Source organism: Salvelinus namaycush, chromosome 7, assembly GCF_016432855.1.
Source record: "Salvelinus namaycush isolate Seneca chromosome 7, SaNama_1.0, whole genome shotgun sequence".
NCBI classification, from domain to species: Eukaryota; Metazoa; Chordata; class Actinopteri; order Salmoniformes; family Salmonidae; genus Salvelinus; species Salvelinus namaycush.
This window is the reverse complement of record NC_052313.1, coordinates 24,561,264-24,585,764: the sequence shown is the minus strand read 5'-3', so window position 1 is coordinate 24,585,764 and position 24,501 is coordinate 24,561,264. Positions and strand designations below refer to the sequence as shown.

The window sequence follows — 24,501 nt, the reverse complement described above, 5'->3', positions numbered from 1 at the left end:
GCCACTTCTAGAACGACAACAGGTCCGAAGCAAAAGTCATGCATGTTGTGGGCCACCTAGCTAAGTTAGCTAACTACTGTTAGATACCAACTTAAGAACTTAGGCAAAAACATATCTACTTACCCGTATTTTTTGCTAATTTGTAAACATCAAACGTGTTTTTCTAGCTAGTAAATAAATCAGCACAAGTGGCTTTTGTAGACGAAATCAAAATGTTCCCATATGTTGACATCTATTGTCATGGAAACAGTGGGCGTGTTTGTGGGATCCTGCATGGGAGACACAGAAATGGAATGAGTAAAAAAGTCCAGGCCTGGATGTCAAAATATTAAACGCATCAATTCAAGTTTTACAATTCTAGATTCAAATCAATTTCATTCCAAGGATGTTTTTTTTCTTCAATTCCAATTCAGACTGTCGAAATTCCAATTCCATTCCAAAAAGTATGGTTTTTCCAATTAAATTCTAATTCCATTCCAAGGTTGGTTCTTTTTCAATTCCAATTCCAATTCAATTCCAAGTAAATTCTCCACTTCATCCTTAAATTCCAGAATTGAATTGGAATTTCAAATTAAATTGGAATTGACCCCAACCCTGGAATCCAGTCTATTTCTGCCATTGCATGTACAGTGGCAAGAAAAAGCATGTGAACAATTTGGGATTACCTGGGTTTCTGCATAAATTTGACTTAGATGAAGATCAGATCAAATTTTAAGTCACAACAATAGACAAACTCAATTTGCTTAAACTAATGACACACAAATGATTGTATTTTTTCTTGTCTATATTGAATACGACATTCCACAGTGTAGGTTGGAAAAAGTATGCGAACCCCTAGGCTAATGCTAAAAAAAAAAAGCTAATTAGAGTCAGGAGTCAACTAACCTGGAGTCAAATCAATGAGACGAGATTGGAGAATTTGATTAGAGCTGCCCTGCCCCATAAAAAACAATCACATAATTTGAGTTTGTTATTCACAAGAAGTATTGCCTGATGTGAACCATGCTTCGAACAAAAGAGATCTCAGAAGACCTAATATTAAGAATTGTTGCCTTTCATAAAGCTGGAAAGGGTTACAAAAGTATCTCTAAAAGTCAGTCCACGGTAAGACAAATTGTCTATAAATTGAGAAATTTCAGCACTGTTGCTATTCTCCCTAGGAGTGACATTGGAAGGACTGCAAGAACACAGCGCAGAATGCTCAATAAGGTTAACCCAGCATACTTCCACAATCAAGGGGAGAGAAACTGAGACCTGGGCCATGACCAAATTATTGTACTCACGGTATTGAATATATTCATATTTGTTGCTTACTGCATACTATTTAGTCTGTTCTAAATAGTATAAAGTATCGTTAGTACATTTAGTAAGCAGTACGCTGGAAAGATTTGACACCGCCCTGATAACCTGTATAGCTCCACTCCACAATGGCACGATCTAGTGGGAAAGACTGACAATTGTGAAAGTGTGCAGTGCAGGTACTGCCTTTAGATTCATATTCATGAATGTTTACACAGTGCGATTGTATCTAATATAAAAATGGGTATAATATATGATGTATATAACACATCGGGCGACATTGTCGTGGTGTAAAAGAGCACAGATCAGTGAAAAAATACCGTAAACCTCATAATCTGGCAGTGTGATTTCATTAGGACATGTTTTTCTACAATGTGTGTTATAAGGAGGTGAATATTTATGCATTGCTCACTTTACTAAACTCTCGTTAGTCCGCGATATGATGTAGCTGCATAAAGTAAACCGCGTAGTGGGTCAATTTCTGCAACAACCAAGAGTGTTGGCGCGCAAGGCTACATTTCTCCACTGTTTTAGTCCCGTGGCTACCACGTTTTAAGAGTTACTCGAACCCGTGTGCAAATACTGTGTGAGAGTGAAGTCTTGGATCTTGTTAATCGTAATATCTGCGGTGCTGCGTGTGCAACGTCATTTCGTTAACTATACCTTTAAATAATATTGTTGAAGACAGGTTTCTGATGAAATCTTGCTGCCATATTAGGGGTTTACTGTGCTATTTTGCACTACGGAAATGTTTCCCATCATATATAATATCCCTACATCTTTATTTACTGGCGTTGAAAAGTATTATTGTCAACTCAATAAAACTATTGTAACGACCCTGGGTTTATAAGCGCGGAAATCGAAACTTCTGCACAAGAATGCTTTTGCGGCACAGTTTATAGCGCGCCGGACCTCGGGCTTGAAGGTCGAGGGTTCGAGACCTGCTCCCTGCTGTTTCATTACACTATATTGAATATATACGGTGGGGTCTGGAATTGACACATTTTAATAAAGATGAGCAAAAATGATTGTCAAATAAATAATTCCAAATACTTAAGAGTTATTTTCTGCTCATGCATTCTCATTTTGACGCCAAACCCACCACTGGTGTCGGTGGCTTAAGAGCTCTATTTGGCATGTCATTTTACCAAAGCACTGGTTCCAATCCAAGTGTCAATGCCGTTAATTTAGCAAACGGCATTTGTTGGATGACATAAAAATAAAGCTCTTTGGTCACGCACAACAGTGATGGGTTTTGTGTCGAAATGAGAATGACTGACCAGAAAATAATCCCATACCTACTGTAAAATATGGTTCTAGATCTATGATGTTATGGGGCTATTTTGCTTCCACTGGTCCTGGGGCCCTTGTAAAGGGCAACGGCATCATGACCTTTACCCATTAGTTGGACATTTTAGCTCAAAACTTGGTTGCCTCTGCCAGGAGGTTGAAACTTAAAGACAATAACCCCAAACACACATCAAAATCCACAAAGAAATTATGAATTGCCCACAAAATCAATATTTTGCAATGGCCATCTCAGTCTCCGGATTTAAAACCCAGTGAAAACCTGTGGTTTGAATTGAAGAGGGCAGTTCATAAGTGCAGACGAAGGATATCAAGGATATGTAAGGATTCTGTATGGACGAATGGTCTAAGATCCCTCCCAATGTGTTCTTCAACTCAAACATTTAAGAAAAAGGCTCAGTGCCGTTATCCTCACAAGGTGAGTTATTGAAAACAGGTGTCAATAATTTTGACCAGTAGCTTTTTGAGAAAAAAAGTATTACTTGTTAAACAAAATCTCTTTCTCTGATTTAATTGTATTAGTATTCCAAATGTTTTGGAGCTTACAATATAGCTCACTATTTGAATTATTAATTTTATACAGTTATTTTTGCTCATCTTTATAAAGGGTGTCAATCATTTCGTACCCCACTGTACCTGCCCTTACAGGTTTGTGTTTTAAACAGTGTGGCCTCTGTGGCTTGACTGATATGTTGAGGTTTCCTAACTGGGAAATGGCAAGTAGGCTGGGATTTCATGTCTGAAGCTGTACTACATGTACAGTGGGAAGAAAATGTATATGAACCCTTTAGAATTACTGGGATTTCTGCATAAATTGGTCATAAAATTCATAAAAATGTGTCATAAAAAAAAAAAAATCACAACAAGACAAACACATTCTGCTTAAACTAATAAAACAAACAATTATAATTTGTCATGTCTTTACTGAACACGTGTAACCATTCACAGTGCAGGTTGGAAAAAGTATGTGAACCCTTGGATTTAATAACAGGTTGACTTTCCTTTGGCAGCAATAACCTCAACCATATGTTTTCTGTAGTTGCGGATCAGACCTGCACAACGGTCAGGAGGAATTTTGTACCATTCCTCTTTACAAAACTGTTTCAGTTCAGCAATATTCTTGATGTCTGGTATGAACCGGTCTCTTGAGGTCATGCCACAGTATCTCATCACCCAAACCATGATGCCATCTCCACCATAGTTGACAGTTGGGATGAGGTTTTGATGTTGGTGTGCTGTGCATTTTTTTTCTCCACACATAGTGTTGTGTGTTCCTTCAAACAACTCAACTTAAGTTTCATCTGTCCACAGAATATTTTGGCAGTAGCACTGCGGAACATCCAGGTGCTCTTTTGCAAACTTCAGACGTGCAGCAATGTTTTTTTTTGGACAGCAGTGGCTTCTTCCATGGTGTCCTCCCATGAACACCATTCTTATTTGGTGTTTTACGTATTGCAGACTCATCAACAGAGATGTTAGCATCTTCCAGAGATTTCTGTAATTCTTTAGCTGACACTCTAGGATTCTTCTTAAGGGTTAGTGTCAGTCTCTCCCCTGGACTGTATTGCTGTGTTGATTGTGAATGTGTGGTGGTTTTGCTCCTTTCCCCTGCCTGTTGTCACTGGGTGCCCTCTTCAACAGGGCAACCTCAGCAACACAGCCGAGCCGCCGCTAGCCGGGTCTGAACTGACACATGGAGTAGAGGATGGGGTTCAATGTGAAAGTTATCATGAGAACAACATGGTGAACGAGACAAAGAGGTGATCTTGGAAGTTACGGGCTAGGATGACAAAGGTGATGATGAAGATGGGGCTCCACATGATGATGAAGGAGAGCATGAGGATGAAGAGAGTGCGGAAGAGCTTGATGTCCTGGTGGAAAACCCTGGGTTACTCTTTAATGATCTGGGAACAGAGGAAGGTGGAACTATAGAGGCTATACTGAACATATGCCTCTGGGGAAGCTCTTGAGCCAAAAAGGGTTCCCTAAATGGACAGAAATAATTTTTTACAGAAATTACCTCATTGGACAGAAAGGGGCATTGGCGAGCCAAAGTTGCAATATTGCAAAAGTTTGTTAGCATAAAACAAAGAATTATGGTTTAATCAAAGAATTATGGTTTAACCATACAGTCAATACTCAAACAATTAACTTGAGTAGTGTATCTTTAACTATGCCTTATCTGTAGTTCTGTTTAAAGCTGGTATGTTCTTATAGATTTCTAAATGGTTTATAATATAAAAATTTCATTTTGACACATATGACCTAACACATAATGCAAATCAATAAAAGCTTGTCCTTTGTCCCCATTTATAAAGCCCTTTCAATTTGTGGGGTTTCTGGTGTCACTAAAACATTTAGTAAAAGATTGTCCTGATCTAACCTTTGCCGTCTTGGGTTTCTCTTTGCTCAGGTGACTCGTTTTCCATTACCTGTGGAGCTGTAGCTTTTTAATGTTTAGGTCCTCTGTAATAAGGCTTCCATTTTTTATATTTACAGATCATGTAAAGCCCTGAACAAACAAAGCCGTTAAACACAGTGTTCACACGGGTGTTCCATGCCTCTGGAATCAATAGGACACACACTTGTTCCACACACACAATCTACATGGCACTAAAACTGTGATTGAGTCCATCAATGGTATGTCCCATGACACTTTAGGCAGAAGGCAAATTGCATTGATGATGATGATAATGTTCCCATTTAAAGCACAATAAAGACAAAAAAAAGTATATAAAAAAAGAAAAAGATGTGGTTTGATCACCACCTGACATGAATGAACATTAGTGAACAATGATTACTGCATGTTTTTTTTAAGTGTACATACATCAAAACATCAAACCAATTTGACAAAAAAAATTATTGTTGTTGTTATTTATGCCACATAAGTACATCATTTAGTCAACGAAAATCAATCTGGCAATGCAGCAAAGTTTTTTGAGTGGTGTCAAACAACAGCCTAGCCATCCTACCTCCAGGATTTTGCTCTAGCTGAGCATGAGTCGAGAGATGAAAAACAGAGGCCAATCTGGTCTGGCCAAACCAGACTACAGATATGCACCTCTTTTTGTGGGACAGGAATAGCAACAAGTTGGGCCGGGAATCAATCCGATCACGCTTTGTCCACAATGCACATTTTAAAGGCAATGTTCTCGTGTTGGTGGAGACCATATTCATGGTAAAAGCTGCGTATGTCAGCTCAATGGGGAATTACCTTTAAATATCTCATTGTCCAAATCTGTGATCCGATTGAATCCCAGCCTAAATTGGTGGTGGATGATGTAAATTTCCTCACTTATCATGCATACAGTTTTAAGATTTTAGACCTAGTGAAACGTGTTAAGACAACCTATTCCATAACAATGAAAATTAATTATGAAGTGTAGGTAGTAGGAACACAATTAGACACTACCATTTCCACACTCCATCCCCAGGTGGCAGCAGCAACCGGGTCAGATGCTCTGCCAGGAAGCCTTGTTAAGGGTTGGTTGTGCACAAGGGTGGAGTCAATCAGCGTGGCAGCTTGCAGAGCTGTGAGGCTGCTAGTGTTTGATGGCCTTTTGATTTTGGAATTATATTTAATTTTGTACATCTATTTTGCAAGTTCCTTTTTGTCTGTATTTATTTTCGTCACCATAAATTTTGAACAAATAATAATCCACTTGGACTGGCCGAACAAAGGGACAAGACGGAGCTGGCCCTGGACCCTGGTAAGTTTGCCGTCTCCTGGGCACATGCGTACAACATGGTCCACATACTCTGACTTCGCACATAAATGCACACATCAAATCAGGTTACAGACCATTTAGCTAGACCTACTGTAGGACTCCTAGACAAAGCGAGTGCAACAATATCAGTAGGCTAGCTAGATGGTTTCGTAACATCATATACAGTGCATTCGGAAAGTAATCAGACCCCTTTTGTCTTTTCCCACATTTTGTAATATTACAGCCTAATCTTAAAATTGATTAAATTGTTTTTTTCTCAGCAATCTACACACAATATCCCATCATGACGAGGCAAAAATAGTTTTTTATACATTTTTGCAAATGTATAAACGAGAATTAATGGAAATATAACATTTACATAAGTATTTGGACCCTTTACTCAGTACTTTGTTGAAGCACCTTTGGCAGTGATTACAACATCGAGTCTTCTTGGGTATGACGCTACAAGCTTGGCCCACCTGTATTTGGGGAGTTTCTCCAATTCTTCTCTTATCAAGCTCTGTCAGGTTGGATGGGGAGCGTCTTTTCACATTTTCAGGTCTCTCCAGAGATGTTCGATCGGGTTCAAGTCCGGGCTCTGGCTGGGCCAATGAAGGACATTCAGAGACTTGTCCCGAAGCCACTCCTGCGTTGTCTTGGCTGTGTGCTTAGAGTCATTGTCCTGTTGGAAGGTGAACCTTCACCCCAGTCGGAGGTCGTGAGCACTTTGGAGCAGGTTTTCATCAAGGATCTCTCTGTACCTGTACTTTGCTCCGTTCATCTTTAATTCGCTCCTGACTAGGTCTCCCCGTCCCTGCCGCTGAAAAACATCCCCACAGCATGGTGCTGCTACCACCATGCTTCACCGTACTGATGGTGCCATGTTTCTTCCAGACGTGACACTTGGCATTCAGGCCAAAGAGTTCAATCTTGGTTTCATCAGAACAGAGAATCTTGTTTCTCATGGTCTGATAGTCCTTTAGGTGCCTTTTGGCAAACTCCAAGTGGGCTGTCATGTGCCTTTTACTGAGGAGTGGCTTCCGTCTTGCAAATCTACCATTAAGGCCTGATTGATGGAGTGCTGCAGAAATGGTTGTCCTTCTGGAAGCAGTGGCGGTTCTGGGGGGGGGGGGGGGGGCAGGTGGGGCCAGTGCCCCTGTGACAACAATTTTGGACCCCCTTGTGGCCCCCCTAAATGTGGAGTACGAAATAATTTTTACACAACTAATTTTTGCTATCGTTCTTTTTTTACATCCGTTATTAGACAGTGGTAACGATGATGATTATGAACATGGTCTTTTGCCTGCTAATGCCTTCAATGCAGTGAAGAAAACGATGACAACAATAACGTCTAATGTAACTGGCCCCTCTAACAGTACAACTGCCCCACCTTGGCCCCCCCAGTTGAAATGGTCTAGAACCGCCACTGTCTGGAAGGTTCTCCCATCTCCACAGAGGACCTCTGGAGCTCTGTCAGAGTGACCACCAGATTCATGGTCACCTCCCTGACCAAGTCCCATCTCCCCAGATTGCCCAGTTTGGCCAGGCAACCAGATCTAGGAAGAGTCTTGGTGGTTCCAAACATCTGCCATTTAAGAATGATGTAGGCCAGTGGTTCCCAAACTGTTTATAGTCCCGTACCCTTTCAAACATTCAACCTCCAGCTGCGTACCCCCTCTAGCACCAGAGTCAGCACACTTTCAAATGTTGTTTTTTGACATCACTGTAAGCCTGCCACACACTATACAATACATTTATTATACATAAGAATGAGTGAAAGTTTTGTCACAACCCTGCTCGTGAGAAGTGGCAAAGGGCTCTTATAGGACGAGGGCACAAATAATAATATAATTAATCATCTATAATTTTGCTCTTTATTTAGCCATCTTACATATGAAACTTTATTTGTTCATCAGAAATGGTGAATAACTCACCACAGGTTAATGAGCAGGGTGTGCTTGAAAGGATGTACATAACTCCGCAATGTTGGGTTGTACTGGAGAGAGTCTCAGTCTTAAATCATTTTCCACACGCAGTCTGTGCCTGTATTTAGTTCATGCTAGTGAGTGCCGAGAATCCACTCTCACATAGGTACGTGGATGCAAAGGGCATCAGTGTCTTAACAGCGCAATTTGCCAAGGCAAGAAACTCTGAGCACAGCCCTATCCATAAATCTGGCAGTGGCTTCTAATTAAATTACATTTTCAGAACCGCTTGTTGCAATTTCAATGAGGATCTCTTGTTCAGATATCGGTAAGTGGACTGGAGGCAGGGCACGAAAGGGATAACGAATCCAGTTGTTCGTCTCGTCCGTTTCTGGAAAGTACCTGTGTAATGGCGCACCCAGCTCACTCAGGTGCTTCGCGATATCACATTTGACATTGTCCGTAAGCTTGAGTTCATTTGCACACAAACATCATACAATGATGGAAAGACCTGTGTGTCATCCTTGTTAATACAGACAGAGAAGAGCTCCAACTTCTTAAATCATAGCCTCAATTTTGTCCCGCACATTGAATATAGTTGTGGAGAGTCCCTGTAATCCTAGATTCAGATCATTCAGGTGAGAAAAAACATCAACCAGTTAAGCCAGTTGTGTGAGAAACTCGTCATCATGCAAGCGGTCAGACAAGTGAAAATTATGGTCAGTAAAGAAAACTAAGCTCGTCTCTCAATTCAAAAAAATGTGTCAATACTTTGCCCCTTGATAACCAGCGCACTTTTTTTCTCCCTTTTTCTCCCCAATTCCGTGGTATCCAATTGGTAGTTACAATATTGTCTCATCGCTGCAACTCCCATACGGACTCGGGAGAGGCGAAGATCGAGAGCCGTGCGTCCTCCGAAACACGACCCAACCAAGCCGCACTGCTTCTTGACACAATGCCCACTTAACCCGGAAGCCAGCCGCACCAATGTGTCGGAGTAAACACCATACACCTGGCAACCGTGTCAGCGTGCACTGCACTCGGCCCGCCACAGGAGTCGCTAGTGTGCGATGGGACAAGGACATCCCTGTTAGCCAAACCCTCCCCTAACCCGGACGACGCTGGGCCAATTGTGCACCGCCCCATGGGTCTCAGAGCCTGGACTCGAACCCAGAATCTCTAGTGTCACAGCTAGCACTGCGATGCAGTGTTGTAAAAGCGTTACATGGTCGCTGCCCATATCATTGCATAATGCAGAAAATACCCGAGAGTTTAGGGGCCTTGCTTTTCACTGTAGTGTCCAAAACGTCTTTCAAGCTGTCAGGCATTCCCTTGGCAGCAAGAGCCTCTCGGTGGATTCTGCAGTGTACCCAAGTGGCGTCGGAAGCAACTGCTTGCTCGCGCGTTACCACTCCACTATGTCTCCCTGTCATGGCTTTTGCGCCATCAGTACAGATACCAACACATCTTGGCTACCAAAGTCTATTTGATGTCACAAAGCTGTCCAGTACTTTAAAAAATATCATCTCATGTTGTCCTGGTTTCCAGAAGAGGATATCTTCCTTAATTGATCCCCATAAACGTAACGAACATATACCAGGAGCTGTGCCAGGCCTGCCATGTCTGTTGACTCATCCAGCTGTAACGCATAGAATTTACTGGCTTGTATGCAAAGCAGTAATTGCTTCAAAACATCTCCTACCATGTCACTGATGCGTCATGAAACAGTTTTATTTGATGAAGGTATTGTCTGTATATTTTTGGGGCCTTTTCCCCCAGCATTGTCCCAGCCATATCTGCGGCAGCAGGAAGAGTAAATACCTGAGCATATTGGAATGCTATCTGACCCTAAACAGAGAGTACACAGTGGCAGAATACCTGACCACGTGACTGTCACAAAATTAAGAAAATCCTTGACTATACAGACTCAGTGAGCATAGCCTTGCTATTGAGAGAGGCTGCCATAGCCTGTCTTCCGAGAGCCAGGTCTGCCTATGTGCACACTGCCCACAAAATGAGGTGGAAACTGAGCTGCACTTCCTAACCTCCTGCCAAATGTATTAGAGATACATATTTCCCACAGATCACACAGACCTACAAAGAATTGGAAAACAAATCAAACATTGATTAACACTCATATCTGTTAGACAAAATACCACAGTGTGCAATCACAGCAGCAAGATGTGTCCAAACAATGATAATATAATGCCTTTGTGAAGGAAATGTTTACTTTTAATTTCTAATAGTTTTTTGTTGATATTGTTTTGTCTTCTCACTTTTTTTTGGCAATGTACACATGTTTCCCATGCCAATAAAGTCCCTTTGAATTGAATTTAATTGGAGAGAGAACCAGTCTATATTTTCATTTGTGAGGCTGTGTTTGCCCCAGCTGTTGCATCATTAGATAAGAGCTTGTGGCTGTTTGAGAGAGGGAGGACTTATCTTACCATGGAGCCCCACAGCAGAGGTGTCATAATACCCAATAACCTGTCTTTTGCAAGTTTTAAATTGACACAAAACCTGTTAGCAAAGGTGTCAGCTAGAGATGACGTGCAGGAGCTTGCAGGGATTTGTAGTTTTGCATGATGTCTACTTTGACGCTATTTAGCATTTTCAAATCTGAGAGTAAATAGAACCAAATATATTGATAAAAGTCACCTTGTCCGAGAGAGATTTACATGGTTATCAAAACGTCACGCCAGGGTAAGCCTACACGAAAAACAGCCCTTATTTAAAGTGTTTCTAAAATCTCCTATGGGAAAATGAATGGTGTAAAAACGAATGGAACCATTTCCCTGTTTGACCGCTAGTTTTATGGGTATTATGACTCATACAATGGTCATCTATTACCAGATAAGAGGTGAGAGGACCCATAGAACATAAAATACAGGACAGCAGGGAGAAGAAATTCAGTCAGATTGTGTAGACAGATCAGGTCTTAAACCTGTTTATTTTTCTCCACGTCTCTGACCTGTTTGTTTTTTTTACAGTATCTAATATCTACTAGATACATATTTAATCTAGAGCTATGCTCATCTTGAATTGAAAAAGAGACCCCCAAAAGGTTGCAGGGAATGAATAAACTGGTAATGAACTTTGGCTGTATCTTGTTTTTAATTCCCTATATGGTAAACATTGTATAATGGCAACAAAAGGGAGGAAGTTGTGTTGAGCAGGATGAGATTAGGTCGTACAGGAAGGACAGAAACTACCTGCCCTCCAGGTCACCTACAGAACTCAATGTCACAGGAAGTCCAAAAATATCATCAAGGACAACAACCACCCGAGCCACTGCCTGTTCATCCCGCTACCATCCAGAAGGCAAGGTCAGTACAGGTGCATCAAAGCTGGGACCGAGAGACTGAAAAATAGCTTATATCTCAAGGCTATCAGACTGTTAAGCAGCCATCACTAACACAGTGAGGCTGCTGCCTACATACAGACTTGAAATCATTGGCCACTTTAGTAAATGGATCACTAGTCACTTTAATAATGTCATTTTAATAATGTTTACATAACTTGCATTCCTCATCTCATATGTGTGTACTGTATTTTATACCATCTATTGCATCTTGCCTATGCCGCTCGGTCATTGCTCATCCATATATTTATGTATTCTTATTCCTTTACTTAGATTTGTGTATATTAGGTAGTTGTGGAATTTTTAGATATTGCTGCACTGTTGGAACTAGAAGCACAAGCATTTCACTACACTTGCAATAACATCTGCTAAACATGTGTACGTGACCAATAAAATGTGTTTTGATTTAACTTCTTCATATGAAAACATGATACTGGAATGTGTATGGTAGAGGAAACTGTTGAGCATGTTGAATTGTTTACTCTATGATTTAGATCGGGGCTTTATTTTATTAGAAATACAGGAGTTAATGGGTAACATACAGCAAGGGGAGGTAGGTAGGCTGGGACCGGCCTCACACTCCAGTACAGTAGGTGGCAGTGTATGCACCTTCCAGTTGTTTGCGATCCGCAAAACAAATTTAAAGAAGAAGTAGCACCTCATTTCCTGTTCCTTAAACACGGATCCGTAGTGACAGCAAAATAACAATACATTCTCTCAACTATCCCTTTCCTACCCAAAATGTCTAAACTACAGCAGATCAATGTATTTCTCAACGAAAAATTAACAGCAGTTCCTTTGGAAATATCCGTGTTAGTAAAAAAAACGATCGCAGAGCACCAGGAAGAAATCTCCCGTTTGAAACGGGCGAATGCACGTCTACGAAGACTGCTGGATTTGGTTTTCAAACCAGAGATAAAGTTGCATAGATTAGCAGGTTTGTGACTACGTCTCTCTATTTGACTTTCATTTTACATTGTAGCCTAATTATAGTCATTTAAATTTGAGGGGCTTTGAGTAGTACACAATTTCGCCTAGTCATACACAGTTGCGGCCAAATTACAATTCCGTCCGACAGATGGCGCTATTATTCCTATTACGTAGATTAGACTGCTGACATACATTCCAGTTGGATGCAGATGACAGACTCGTGTCCCTCGGCGCCGGCTCGTACGTAAAAACATCCCCCATTTAGGCTGCAAGGCGTCGATTTCCTGCTTAAATAGCAAATGATTGGAACCCAGGAGCTAGTACTTGGTTGCACAGCTTTTGGCCAAGATAACGAGAAGCATTCAGTTTTTAGATTATGCACGTTAAAGCCGTCTGGTCTGCGAACATCAAAACGCATGGGTCTCAGATGGAACGTGTTAGCGCCACCTGCAGATGTTTGTTGGTCGCGTGAGTCCGTAGCTCCTTTCAAGGGTGTCAAGTGTGCTATGCCAAAGATTGGATATACTGGCAAGATATCTCTCTGCCCAAACAAGGGAAGTCGTTGTCCACAAAGCGGCACGGCGGGCTCTCTCATTAATGTATTCCTTTTTTGAATATTCGAGGAGGGTTGTTAACGTCAACCGCCTATATTCAATCTAGAGAGACGCTATGTTACTAGGCTCATGCCATCAATATGCATAACCATCTGCTGGATGGAAAGAGATTTTCCACAGAGTTGGACCTCTCGCTTCATCTCTGGTCCAGGGCGTTACGTTAACCACAGTTACTTGTGCAGCTAGCTCGAGCAAATATTTTTATAACTAAACCAAGAGACCACAGCCTGTCGTTTCCAATGGGAACAAATGAGCCATAGTGGGCAGAACAAGCAAGGAGGGTGCAGAGCTAAGCACAAACTAGCAGGATCCTATTGGCGCGTTCTAGCATCTGCATATTTCCGTTAGGGAACGCCGACTCTGAAGTGCGCCTGTCAAATAACTAAATTCGCCTTTGCTCTTCTTCTAAACAAAATATTTCTAAAGACTTTGGCAAAGGATAAAGTCTACAAACTTTAGTCCACTCTTTTCAGATTTTAGTTTTGGAAACAGAAAACTAACTATGTTTCATCGATGAGAAAATTTGCTAAATGTAGGCCAAAATCCATTTCGTTCCATCTTCTCCCATTGCCCGCAAGTGGGCTTCCTCTCACCATATTTGGTGGTGAGTGGAACTGCCAAGCATATGCTTCACATTTATACATTAGGTGAAATATGTGTCTCATTGTTATATCTGTGGCTAGAGTACACACAGATAATAATAGAGGCCAAAAGGCCATATTAGCATGGGCAGCGCCATTGAGGGCTTCCACCATTTTAATGTAGTCAACTGGGTGGGACTTTCAACTTCATTGGCTGATCCCTCCTGGTGACCCTGTTGGAGTCATGTCAAACCAGGTCATCAGGACGGATCAGCCAATCATGAAGAAAATGTACTATTTCAATAGCGCTGCCCATGCTGTCAGACACTATAATGGTACATACTGTAAAACTTATATTAAACGCTGTCTCATATAGCCGCCTGTCCCTTTTAATAGCCGGGCAATGGCACACATTTCAACAAATAAACACCTAGTCTAAATTAATTGTTTACGAGGTTACCATGAATTGTTTTGAGGTTTAAATGTTTGATTTGTTACATTGAGTAATTCAGAAATGACTGGGAAAATGATGGCTATCGTTCCGTTTTTATTACCAATACGAAACTGCTAGCCCTTGGCTGCTAACAGCTGAGAACTGCTAGACAACTGGCAAGCACAAAAACAGTCAACAACTTCTGATCACCTTCTGGTGGCGAAACTAAAAACTGCCAAAAATTCACAGTCAAATGAGAATAATTATTCTGTCAAGGAATTTGTTTGTTTTGAAATAGAGGCACACTAAGACAAAACAAACGTGACACTGTGTAAAGGATAAACACATCAGTGCAGCAAATTAAGACATTTATTAAAATGCTCGAAGTGACCTTCGCCTCTCCCGAGTCCATAGGAGAGTTGCAGTGATGGGACAAGACTAACTACCAATTGGATTCAATGAAATTGGAGCGAAAAAGAGGTAAATGTAAAAAAAAAAGTGAATGCTGGAATTTAAAAAATTCACTATGCAAATGAGCAAACGCTGTGTGTATTAAGGAAATAGACACCTGGCTCAAATAGAAGCCTGTCTCTAATAAGCACCTGTTGTTCAGTGATTTAAGCAAATAAAGGGCTATTAATTTACATTTGACGGTATACGAAGATGAGTTCTCTGTCTCTATGGCTAGTATATACAGCTAGCTAGGTAGCTAGCTGGTACACACTAGCTGTAGTACACACTAGTTAGCTAGTGCACACCAGCTGTAGTACACACCCTTGCTGTTGGTGGCGTTAACACAGCGTTTCTAATCCCAGAGGTGCAACATCACGAGACTTCTGGGAACATTTGCGAAGCAGACTAGGCTGGGGTTTAGGTTTGGAGAAGTCAATGAGCGAAGTAAAAAAAATACTTGTTTAGTTGGTTCTCTCAATCTAAAGGCACAACATTAATTTGCGCCAATGTCATAAGTAGTTGAACATTATTATAACAACCTTGTGAAAGTGTCAAACTGACAACTTTATATCTAAGGAGTGCCTTTGATTTGATGGCCTGCACATGCGAGACGATCGTTAGACTCGATTACGTGTTTCTGTGCATGAGCTTAGCTAGCCAACATCGCCATGACATTGCCTACAAGCGTGATCGGGGACTTCTATTGTAGAAGCAGTTTCTGCCTATGTTCATACTGTACTGTCTTTGGCGGTAACACACCATCCTCTCTGGCACCAATCAACCTGTCTGAGCTCGTATGCCTCAGAGCGTCTGTGTCCTGAGAAGCTATCTGCTGTAGCCAGACCCTATTGAAGACAACTTGCAGACAAATGCTTCTCAAAACCATCAATGAGCTTGCTGCACCTTTCTAATAGCAATCTGTTCAAAAGCAAACTGCTCTAATTCTTTCATGTTTGAGGGGTGCCCTCCACCAACTGCTTTTGTGGAAATTAGGGGAATTATCTTAAGAAAAAGTGCAACGGTGCCAATATACACTGAGTGTACGAAACATTAGGAACACCTGCTCTTTCCATGACAGACTGACCAGGTGAAAGCTACGATCCCTTATTGATGTCACTTAAATCCACTTCAATCAATGTAGATGAAGGGGAGTAGACACGCTAAAAAAATCATTTTTAGGCCTTGACAATTGAGACATGGATTGTGCCATTTAGAGGGTGAATGGGCAAGACAAAAGATTGAAGTGCCTTTGAACGGGTATGGTAGTAGGTGCCAGGTGCACTGGTTTGAGTGTATCAATAACTGCAATGATGCTGGGGTTTTTGCGCTCAACAGTTTCCTGTGTATATCAAGAATGGTCCACCACCCAAAGCCAACTTGACAACTGTGGGAAGCATTGGAGTCAACATCGGCCAGCATCCCTGTCCATGCCCCGATGAATTGAGGCTGTCTTGAGGGCAGGGGGTGCAATCTCAATATTAGGAAGGTGTTCCTAATGTTTTGTATATTTGGCTGCAACTGTAGCTACTGACTAAAAGAACATGTGAGATGTTAGCTCTGCTAGCTAGCCAATTATTATCTGCTTAATAATACTGCAATTACAATATATCAGTTTGGCAGAAATATTGTCAGGAAATGTGGTTTTAGGGTCGTTCCATTTTATTTCCATCACTTTTTGACCACACACCTTTTGATTTGAACAAAACTTTCCATATATATTTGCCCATGGTATCTTTTATCAATGACAAAACATTTAGGAGATAAGAGGTGCTCTATGTTGACCTGGTCAAAATGTGACTAAAATCGTTGACCTGGTCAAAATGTGACTAAAATCAAAGTGATTGTCAACCGTTTTCTATATTTTAGGCCATTTTGTGTTAAATTTGAATGAGTATTTTACTGTTGCAGCACACATTTTGATTGCATACTGTGTGCAGAGTGACAGTTTCAGGATATACCATTGTACATGCATTCAAGTTAATTCACGCTGAAATGACTATCATGCATGTTTAACCAGCCTGGTCTCAGAGCATTTCATATTATTCCTTACGTTAATCAGAGACACTTCAATTAGTATGATATCTTACGTTTTATAAGGTATGTTTTAACATATGATATGTTACAAATTTGCAAAACGTATGACATGTTACGAATTCCAATGTTTTGTTGTGGCTAATATTATCTATGTGACTAACGCTAATGTTAACTAGGCTAGGTGTTAAGGGTTGGAGTTAGGTTAAACTGTTAGGCTTAGCTAACATGCTAAGTAGCTAAAAAAGTAGTAAGTAGTTGAAAAGTTGCTAATTAGCTAAAATGCTAAAGTTGTCTGTGATGAGATTCGAAACTTTGGGTTGCTAGACGATTACGTTATTTTTTATTTTTTTTCCTTAATTAAGTAGCCTTCTGTCTTATGTAACCATACCAAACCTCCCGGATTTAGGTTTACTTTGTTACGTCTTTTCATCAAATGTCATCCTTTCTCCTTACCCCCAGACCTCCAGCTGCTCACTCTCACTGAAGAGGAGGTTAACCCTGAGCAGCAGCACCGTGAGCAGGAATGGAGCGCCAATCTGGGGCTGCAGGAGTCTGATGCTGAAGAGTCTATATGGAACTCTATCAACATAACTGTAGAGAACCGCACAGAATCTGATGGCGAGAGCTACAGCGAGTCCGAATCAACCAGTGACTATGAGCCCCCCTCTGACAGTGACAACAGTGAAAGTGATCATGTACATATGGACAATAGAATACGATTGTCAGGGTTAAAGCCTCTTAAATCAAAGCGAGGAAGAGGACGGCCAAGGAAAGAAACTGGGGCTTTGCCTGATTTAAAATGTGATATGTGCATAAAATGTTTTGCGACAGCAAGTGGTCTGAGAAGGCATCTGCAAAATTGGCACAGTGAAGAGAGACCGATAGGACTGCCAAGGAAAGAAACCAGTGAGTTGTCGGATCTGAAATGTAACGTTTGCGGAAAATGCTTGGCGACGGCACGTAGTCTGAAAAGGCATCTGCAACTCAGGCACAGCGAAGAGAGACCATACATGTGCGACACATGTGGACAATGTTTCGCCTTGAACCGCTACCTGATCCGGCACATGAAGATTCACGCTGATGAGAGACAACATTGCTGCACCAAATGTGGCAAACGTTTCTTTCACAAGGAAAGTCTGAAAAATCATATGGTTAATATTCACACAGGGCTGGTTTTTAAATGTGATTTGTGTGGAAAATGCTTGTCAACAAAAGGTCGTCTGAAACTACATCGGCAAAATCACACTGGGGAGAAATCCCATCCTTGCAAAGAATGTGACAAAGCCTTCGACTGCGAGTCTGGCTTGATAAAGCATATGAGGACTCACACTGGGGAGAAACCATTTCAGTGTAAAGAATGTGGCAAATGCTTCGGCGAGAAGGGAAGCCTGACAAAGCATATGATGACTCACACACAGGAGAAACCACATCGCTGCAACGAATGTGGCAGATGCTTCAATCTAAAGGGAAACCTGACCGTGCATATGAGGACTCATACGGGGGAGGGAGTTCAATGCCATTTGTGTGGAACTTACTTGAAGTTAGCATCAAGTCTGAAGAGACATCTGCGGACTCACAGAAGAAATATTCACAAAGACTAAGAACACGTAACAATGCACTTTGTGTTAAATGGAAGGTAGAGGATGTATCAAGAGGACAGCTCTCTGATCACTGCTCTTGGTTAAGGGCACAGTCTGCCATTTGGAAATCTGTTCAATGGTCATTTTAAGAGACCTTACACTTTCAAGTTCAAGTTTGTCAGATGGCACGGAGTTAGGTCAGTCCGTGCCTGCGTTCTGACTTGTCATATTAAAACATTGAAACGGTTTAGGCCTATTGGCTTATGAAATGAATTTATTAAATGTTATGTGTGTTGTGAGGAGAAACGCATGTTAGTTTGTTGTCAGACGCCGACATTCAATTGGTTTTGGGCACGCCAAATATTTGCTTGAAGCTCTGCTAATTTACTTTGTCTAATCATGCTTTTGCTTATTCATTTTACCATTCAAATGCACATGTTTTGGTTATGTTAAAGGTAGAAATTGATTGCAAACTTACCTGGTAAGGGTCATTTGAAAGGAGAATCGTTTGTTCCGCTCTGTCATGCTCCCCAGCCTGGTCTCATAGACTAGACGTAGCATAGTAAACGTAACTCCTAACCCAGCAAGCCAGCTAGCTAACATTAGCTGCCTAGCTAAAGTTAGCCACACAAAATTGGAATTTGTAACATACATTTTGCAAATTCGTAACATATTGTACATTTTGAAAATTCACATATTACACAAAATGTATGATGGATATCCACAAATTAATACATACCATGCGAAACGTAACATACTAAAAGAAGTGTTGCGGATTTACGTACAGAATATTACAAAATGCTCAGAGACCAGGCTGATGATCCGCTGCATCTGGAGGTGGTGTGTCCAACAGAGCAGCGCTTCTTAGCCTGTGTTACTGGGTTCTGTAATGTGGTTGAATCCCAGGGGGGGAGAAATGTTACACAAATCTATTATATGCTTTATGCAAACACGGTTATTGAAGTGTGTGTGTATTTATGAATTGTCAATGTGATTACCTTATGGTTATTGATAATTTCATTAATGTATTTTGACCATTTAGTTGTGATCGATCAAAAGTGGTACATTCCAAGGTGAGGCTTGAGGGACTTGTACTTAAACCTTGCCATTTAATTGTTGGCCAGACAGAGACAGGGCTACGGTTCCATGCTGGCCGTAGGGGACGCACTTTTCACGGCACATTGATACGAAGTGATTTTTGTAGCAGGTTAGGAGAGCATTTTCTCTAACCCTAACTCTTTCCCTAACCTTAACCTCAATCTCCTAACCTGCTGCGGAAAAGTAATGTCGGTGTCGTAAAAAGTGTTTCCCGCTTGCATAAACCAGGCATGATGGAGGCCTGGTTTATTTTGAGCTCTCCGCTTATTTGATTTGCCCCCAGTTTGTTTCCTCGTCTTGTTATTTTCCGTTGTACATATGTAAAGAGTGTACAGTTTGCCAACTACTCTACGTCACTGTAAATAAACATCCGCCCCTGGACATTGCACCGCTACTTCTTGTCTGCTTTCTCCCTGAAACCTCCACCTATAGGGGAGCCTCCGTTACATCAGACATTATCAGAACTCTAACCGGATAAACCACGTTTTTGTGGATCTAGCTATATGCCTTCACTCCAAATTAATGGAAAATATAACAATCAAATCAAACCAGGGAAACCAGGAAATTATGGTGCTGATATTTTCCATTAATTTGGGATTGAGGTATATAGTTGGGTCTAACACAGCAGATTGCCTGAGATGTTGACATATCTCAACATTAGTCAACTTTTCAGTTCAGTGAAATGTCACTAATTTCTAATAAATAGAATGTGTTATGATTGAGTGACTCAGGACAGATAGGCTACTGGCATAAGTCTGTTCACAAAGCTCTAATGGTGTGTGATGTGGTAACAATGTTGCTATTTAAGGATTATCAGGTTGAAAACATGTTTTCCTTAGTCTTACATGGTTACTTTATTGGAATAACATTAATTTGTATCCACTGTAGTTTTTGAATCACTGCAGAGTTGCTTCCCGTTTCAGTCACCTCTTTGGTCACGTTAGTGTGGGTAAAATAAAATAAAAACGAAATATTGGCAAATAATGCATCCCGCAATGCAGGCGATGTTCAGTAAAATATCAATATCATATGTTCTTACCGGCGACGGTCCTTACCTGTGAGTGTTCTGCTCGAACAACTCGAGGGTGACATGTAATCCATCGTGCAAACAAAACTTGTGGGAGTTGTAGTTCACATGATACTTTTTTTTAAACTTTGAGATGTCTTACTGCTTGAGCATCACATATTTTTATAACAGGCATCGACTATAAATTAATCCACATTTTATTTTAGATATAGGCCTATCTAAAATGACCCCGTTTTTCATGAAATTGATTATACAATTTTGAATCCCATTGAAAACAATACGGGACTAGATACCCTCAATGAAAGTGGAAAAGACCGTCATTGTCCCACCGTTTTAGGTACTAGCCCTATTTGTCTCTTTTCAGCGTTTTAAGTTTTCATCAAATTTCTTCCTTTCTCCTTACCCCCAGACCACCAGAAGCTCACGCTCACTGAAGAGGAGGTTAACCCTGAGCAGCAGCACTGTGAGCAGGAATGGAGCGCCAGCCTGAGGCCGCAGGAGTCTGATGCTGAAGAGTCTATATGGAACTCTATCAACATTATAACCGTAGAGAACCGGACAGAATCTGATGGCGAGAGCTATGGCGAGTCCGAATCAACCAGTGACTATGAGCCCCCCTCTGACAGTGACAACAGTGAAAGTGATCATGTAAATGTGGAGAATAGAATACGATTGTCAGGGTTACAGCCTCTTAAATCAAAGAGAGGAAGAGGACAGCCAAGGAAAGAAACCAGGGCATTGCCTGATCTGAAATGTGATGTGTGCGGAAAATGCTTGGCGACAGCACGTAGTCTGAAAAGGCATCACCAAAATCGGCATCTTGAGGAGAGACCAAGAGGAAGGCCAAGGAAAGAAACCAGTGAGTTTCCTGATCTGAAATGTGACGTTTGCGGGAAATGCTTTGTGACAAGAGGTGGTCTACGAATGCATGAGAAAAATAGGCACAGTGAAGAGCGACCATACATGTGCGACATATGTGGCCAAGGTTTTGTCCTGAACTGCTACCTGATCCGACACATGAAGACTCACACTGAGGAGGGACAACATTGCTGCACCGTATGTGGCAAATGTTTCAATCACAAGAACAACTTGAAAAATCATATGGGTACTCATACAGGGCCGGCTTTTAAATGTGATTTGTGTGGAAAATGCTTGACAACTAAAGGAAGTCTGAAACAGCATCAGCAAAATCACACTGGGGAGAAATTGTATCCGTGTAAAGAATGTGACAAATCCTTCAGCATTAAGGGAAGCCTGATATTGCATATGAGGACTCATACAGGGGAGAAACCATTTCGATGCAAAGAATGTGGGAAGTGCTTCAGCGACAAGGGAACCCTTACAAAGCATATGATGACTCACACAGAGGAGAAACCACATAGCTGCAACAAATGTGGCAAATGCTTCAGTCTAAAGGGAAACCTGACAGTGCATATGAAGGTTCATACAGGGGAGGGCGTTCAATGTCATTTGTGTGGAACTCACTTGAAGTTAGCATCAAGTCTGAAGAGACATCTGCGGACTCACAAAATAAATTCACAATGACTAAGAACACATAACAATGCCCTTTGTGTAAAATGTGTTGCATGGAAGAGACTATTATAAGAGCACATCTCACTGGGCACATACATCAGGTCAACTCTAGTTTCAATTAGGTTGAGTTGTGAACTAACATGTAGGGCTTCCGTAAACGTGAATTCAACGTGAAATCGACAAAACATTTCACCATTGGATTTAGGTTAATAGTTGGGTGAAAAAAATACAATTACCTTACATTGATGACTTTTGGCAAATCCAATCAGTTTTCCACATTGATTCAATGTCATCACATTGATTTGTTGCTGTTTAAATTATGTTTGAACAAAGTTGATTCCACCAGTTTTTGTCCAATAGGATGTCACTATAACTTTACCGGGTCACTTCTGGGACAAGCCAATTTGCTTACTCTAAGTACTTTAAACAATGCATAAACCTAAAGTTTTGCAGTATAAATCACCATCATTGATAAACATTTAAATATAAGCAAAAACATGTACAGTTGAAGTCGGAGGTTTACATACACTTAGGTTGGAGTCATTAAAACTCGTTTTTCAACCACTTCACAAATTTCTTGTTAATAAACTATAGTTTTGCCAAGTCGGTTAGGACATCTACTTTATGCATGACACAAGTCATTTTTCCAACAATTGTATACAGACAGATTATTTCACTTAATTCACTGTATCACAATTCCAGTGGGTCAGACGTTTACATACACTAAGTTGACTGTGCCTTTGAACAGCTTGGAAAATTCCAGAAAATGATGTCATGGCTTTAGAAGCTTCTGATAGGCTAATTGACATAATTTGAGTCCATTGGAGGTGTACCTGTTGATGTATTTCAAGGCCTACCTTTAAACTCAGTGCCTCTTTTCTTGACATCATGGAAAAATCAAAAGAAATCAGCCAAGACCTCAGAAAAAGAATTGTAGACCTCCACAAGTCTGGTTCATCCTTGGGAGCAATTTCCAAACGACTGAAGGTACCACGTTAATCTGTACAAACAATAGTACGAAAGTATAAACACCATGGGACCACGCAGCCGTCATACTGCTCAGGAAGGAGACGCGTTCTGTCTCCTAGAGATGAACGTACTTTGGTGCGAAAAGTGCAACAGAACAACAGCAAAGGACCTTGTGAAGATGTTGGAGGAAACGGGTACAAAAGTATCTATATCCACAGTAAAACGAGTCCTATATCGACATAACCTGAAAGGTCGCTAAGCAAGGAAGAAGCCACTGCTCCAAAACCGCCATAAAAAAGCCAGACTACGATTTGCAACTGCACATGGGGCAAAGACCGTACTTTTTGGAGAAATGTCCTCTGGTCTGATGAAACAAAAATAGAACTGTTTGGCCATAATGACCATCATTATGTTTGGAGGAAAAAGGCCGAAGAACACCATCCCAACCGTGAAGCACGGGAGTGGCAGCATCATGTTGTGGGGGTGATTTGCTACAGGAGGGACTGGGGCACTTCACAAAATAGATGGCATCATGAGGATGGAAAATTATGTGGATAAATTGAAGCAACATCACAAGACATCAGTCAGGAAGTTAAAGCTTGGTCGCAAATGGGTCTTCCAAATGGACAGTGACCCTAAGCATACTTCCAAAGTTGTGGCAAAATGGCTTAAGGACAACAAAGTCAAGGTATTGGAGTGGCCATCACAAAGCCCTGACCTCAAATCTATAGAAAATTTGTGGGCAGAACTGAAAAAGCGTGTGCGAGCAAGGAGGCCTACAAACCTGACTCAGTTAAACCAACTCTGTCAGGAGGAATGGGCCAAAATTCACCCAACTTATTGTGGGAAGCTTGTGGAAGGCTACCCAAAACGTTTGACCCAAGTTAAACAATTTAAAGGCAATTCTACCAAATACTAATTGAGTGTATGTAAACTTCTGACCCACTGGGAATGTGATGAAAGAAATAAAAGCTGAAATAAATCATTCTCTCTACAATTATTCTGACATTTCACATTCTTAAAATAAAGTGGTGATCCTAACTGACCTAAAACAGGGCATTTTTACTAGGATTAAATGTCAGGAATTGTGAAAAACTGAGTTTAAACGTATTTGGCTAAGGTGTATGTAAACTTCCGACTTCAACTGTATGACATTTCAACTGTATGACTATTTGTCATTTTTAAATATTTTTTTTATGGTTGCAAAGGTGAAGGACTCAAATGCCACTGCAACTTATGAACGACCCAATTTATGATTTAATTGTGAGCTAAGCACAACTATTTTCCACTGTTATAATCCAAAATTATAATTCCGATATTATTACTCTGCAGTACACAAACAAAAATAATGACCTTTCCTGTCCGTGTATATCATATCATACACATTTCCAAACGGATCTTGCGCGATATCTGGACTATGGATCGGACAATTTTCCTCCACTTTTTTTTTGCTGAACAAATTGCTTATTCTGTTCTGCATCTTCTGGACTAATCAAACTGATGACATGTCGTTTTCTACTTTCATTTTAAATAGCTAGCCTGTGGGTGTGTTGTCTTCACTTGATCATTGTGTTGTAGCGAATAATTTTCCTGTACAGCAGGAATCGCAAATTGTAGGCTAGTGTATTTGAGGTTTAAAGATGCTTCTA

General features: G+C 40.9%; 1 protein-coding gene across 4 annotated transcripts; it reads left to right on the top strand.

Moving 5' to 3' along the window:
- Positions 1–12,278: 12,278 nt before the first annotated feature.
- Positions 12,279–22,449, top strand: LOC120051125 (gastrula zinc finger protein xLCGF3.1-like). 4 transcript variants are annotated; one of them, XM_038997801.1, is made up of 2 exons: positions 12,279–12,537; positions 20,760–22,449. In XM_038997801.1, exons 1-2 carry the CDS (start codon positions 12,342–12,344, stop codon positions 21,893–21,895), a joined length of 1,332 nt encoding a protein of 443 aa, XP_038853729.1. In that variant the 5' UTR covers positions 12,279–12,341; the 3' UTR covers positions 21,896–22,449. The 4 variants fall into 4 exon arrangements, with proteins under 4 accessions (XP_038853729.1, XP_038853728.1, XP_038853731.1 ...); XM_038997800.1 differs by lacking the exon at positions 20,760–22,449 and adding an exon at positions 17,105–19,756; XM_038997803.1 differs by lacking the exon at positions 12,279–12,537 and adding an exon at positions 13,932–14,638.
- Positions 22,450–24,501: the final 2,052 nt, after the last annotated feature.

Excerpts from the sequence above, each read along its gene's own strand:
- LOC120051125 (XM_038997800.1), top strand. The coding sequence starts at position 12,342 with ATGTCTAAACTACAGCAGATCAATGTATTTCTCAACGAAAAATTAACA. Across the intron at positions 12,538-17,104 it reads AAAGTTGCATAGATTAGCAG|ACCTCCAGCTGCTCACTCTC; the intron begins GTTTGTGACTAC and ends CCTTACCCCCAG.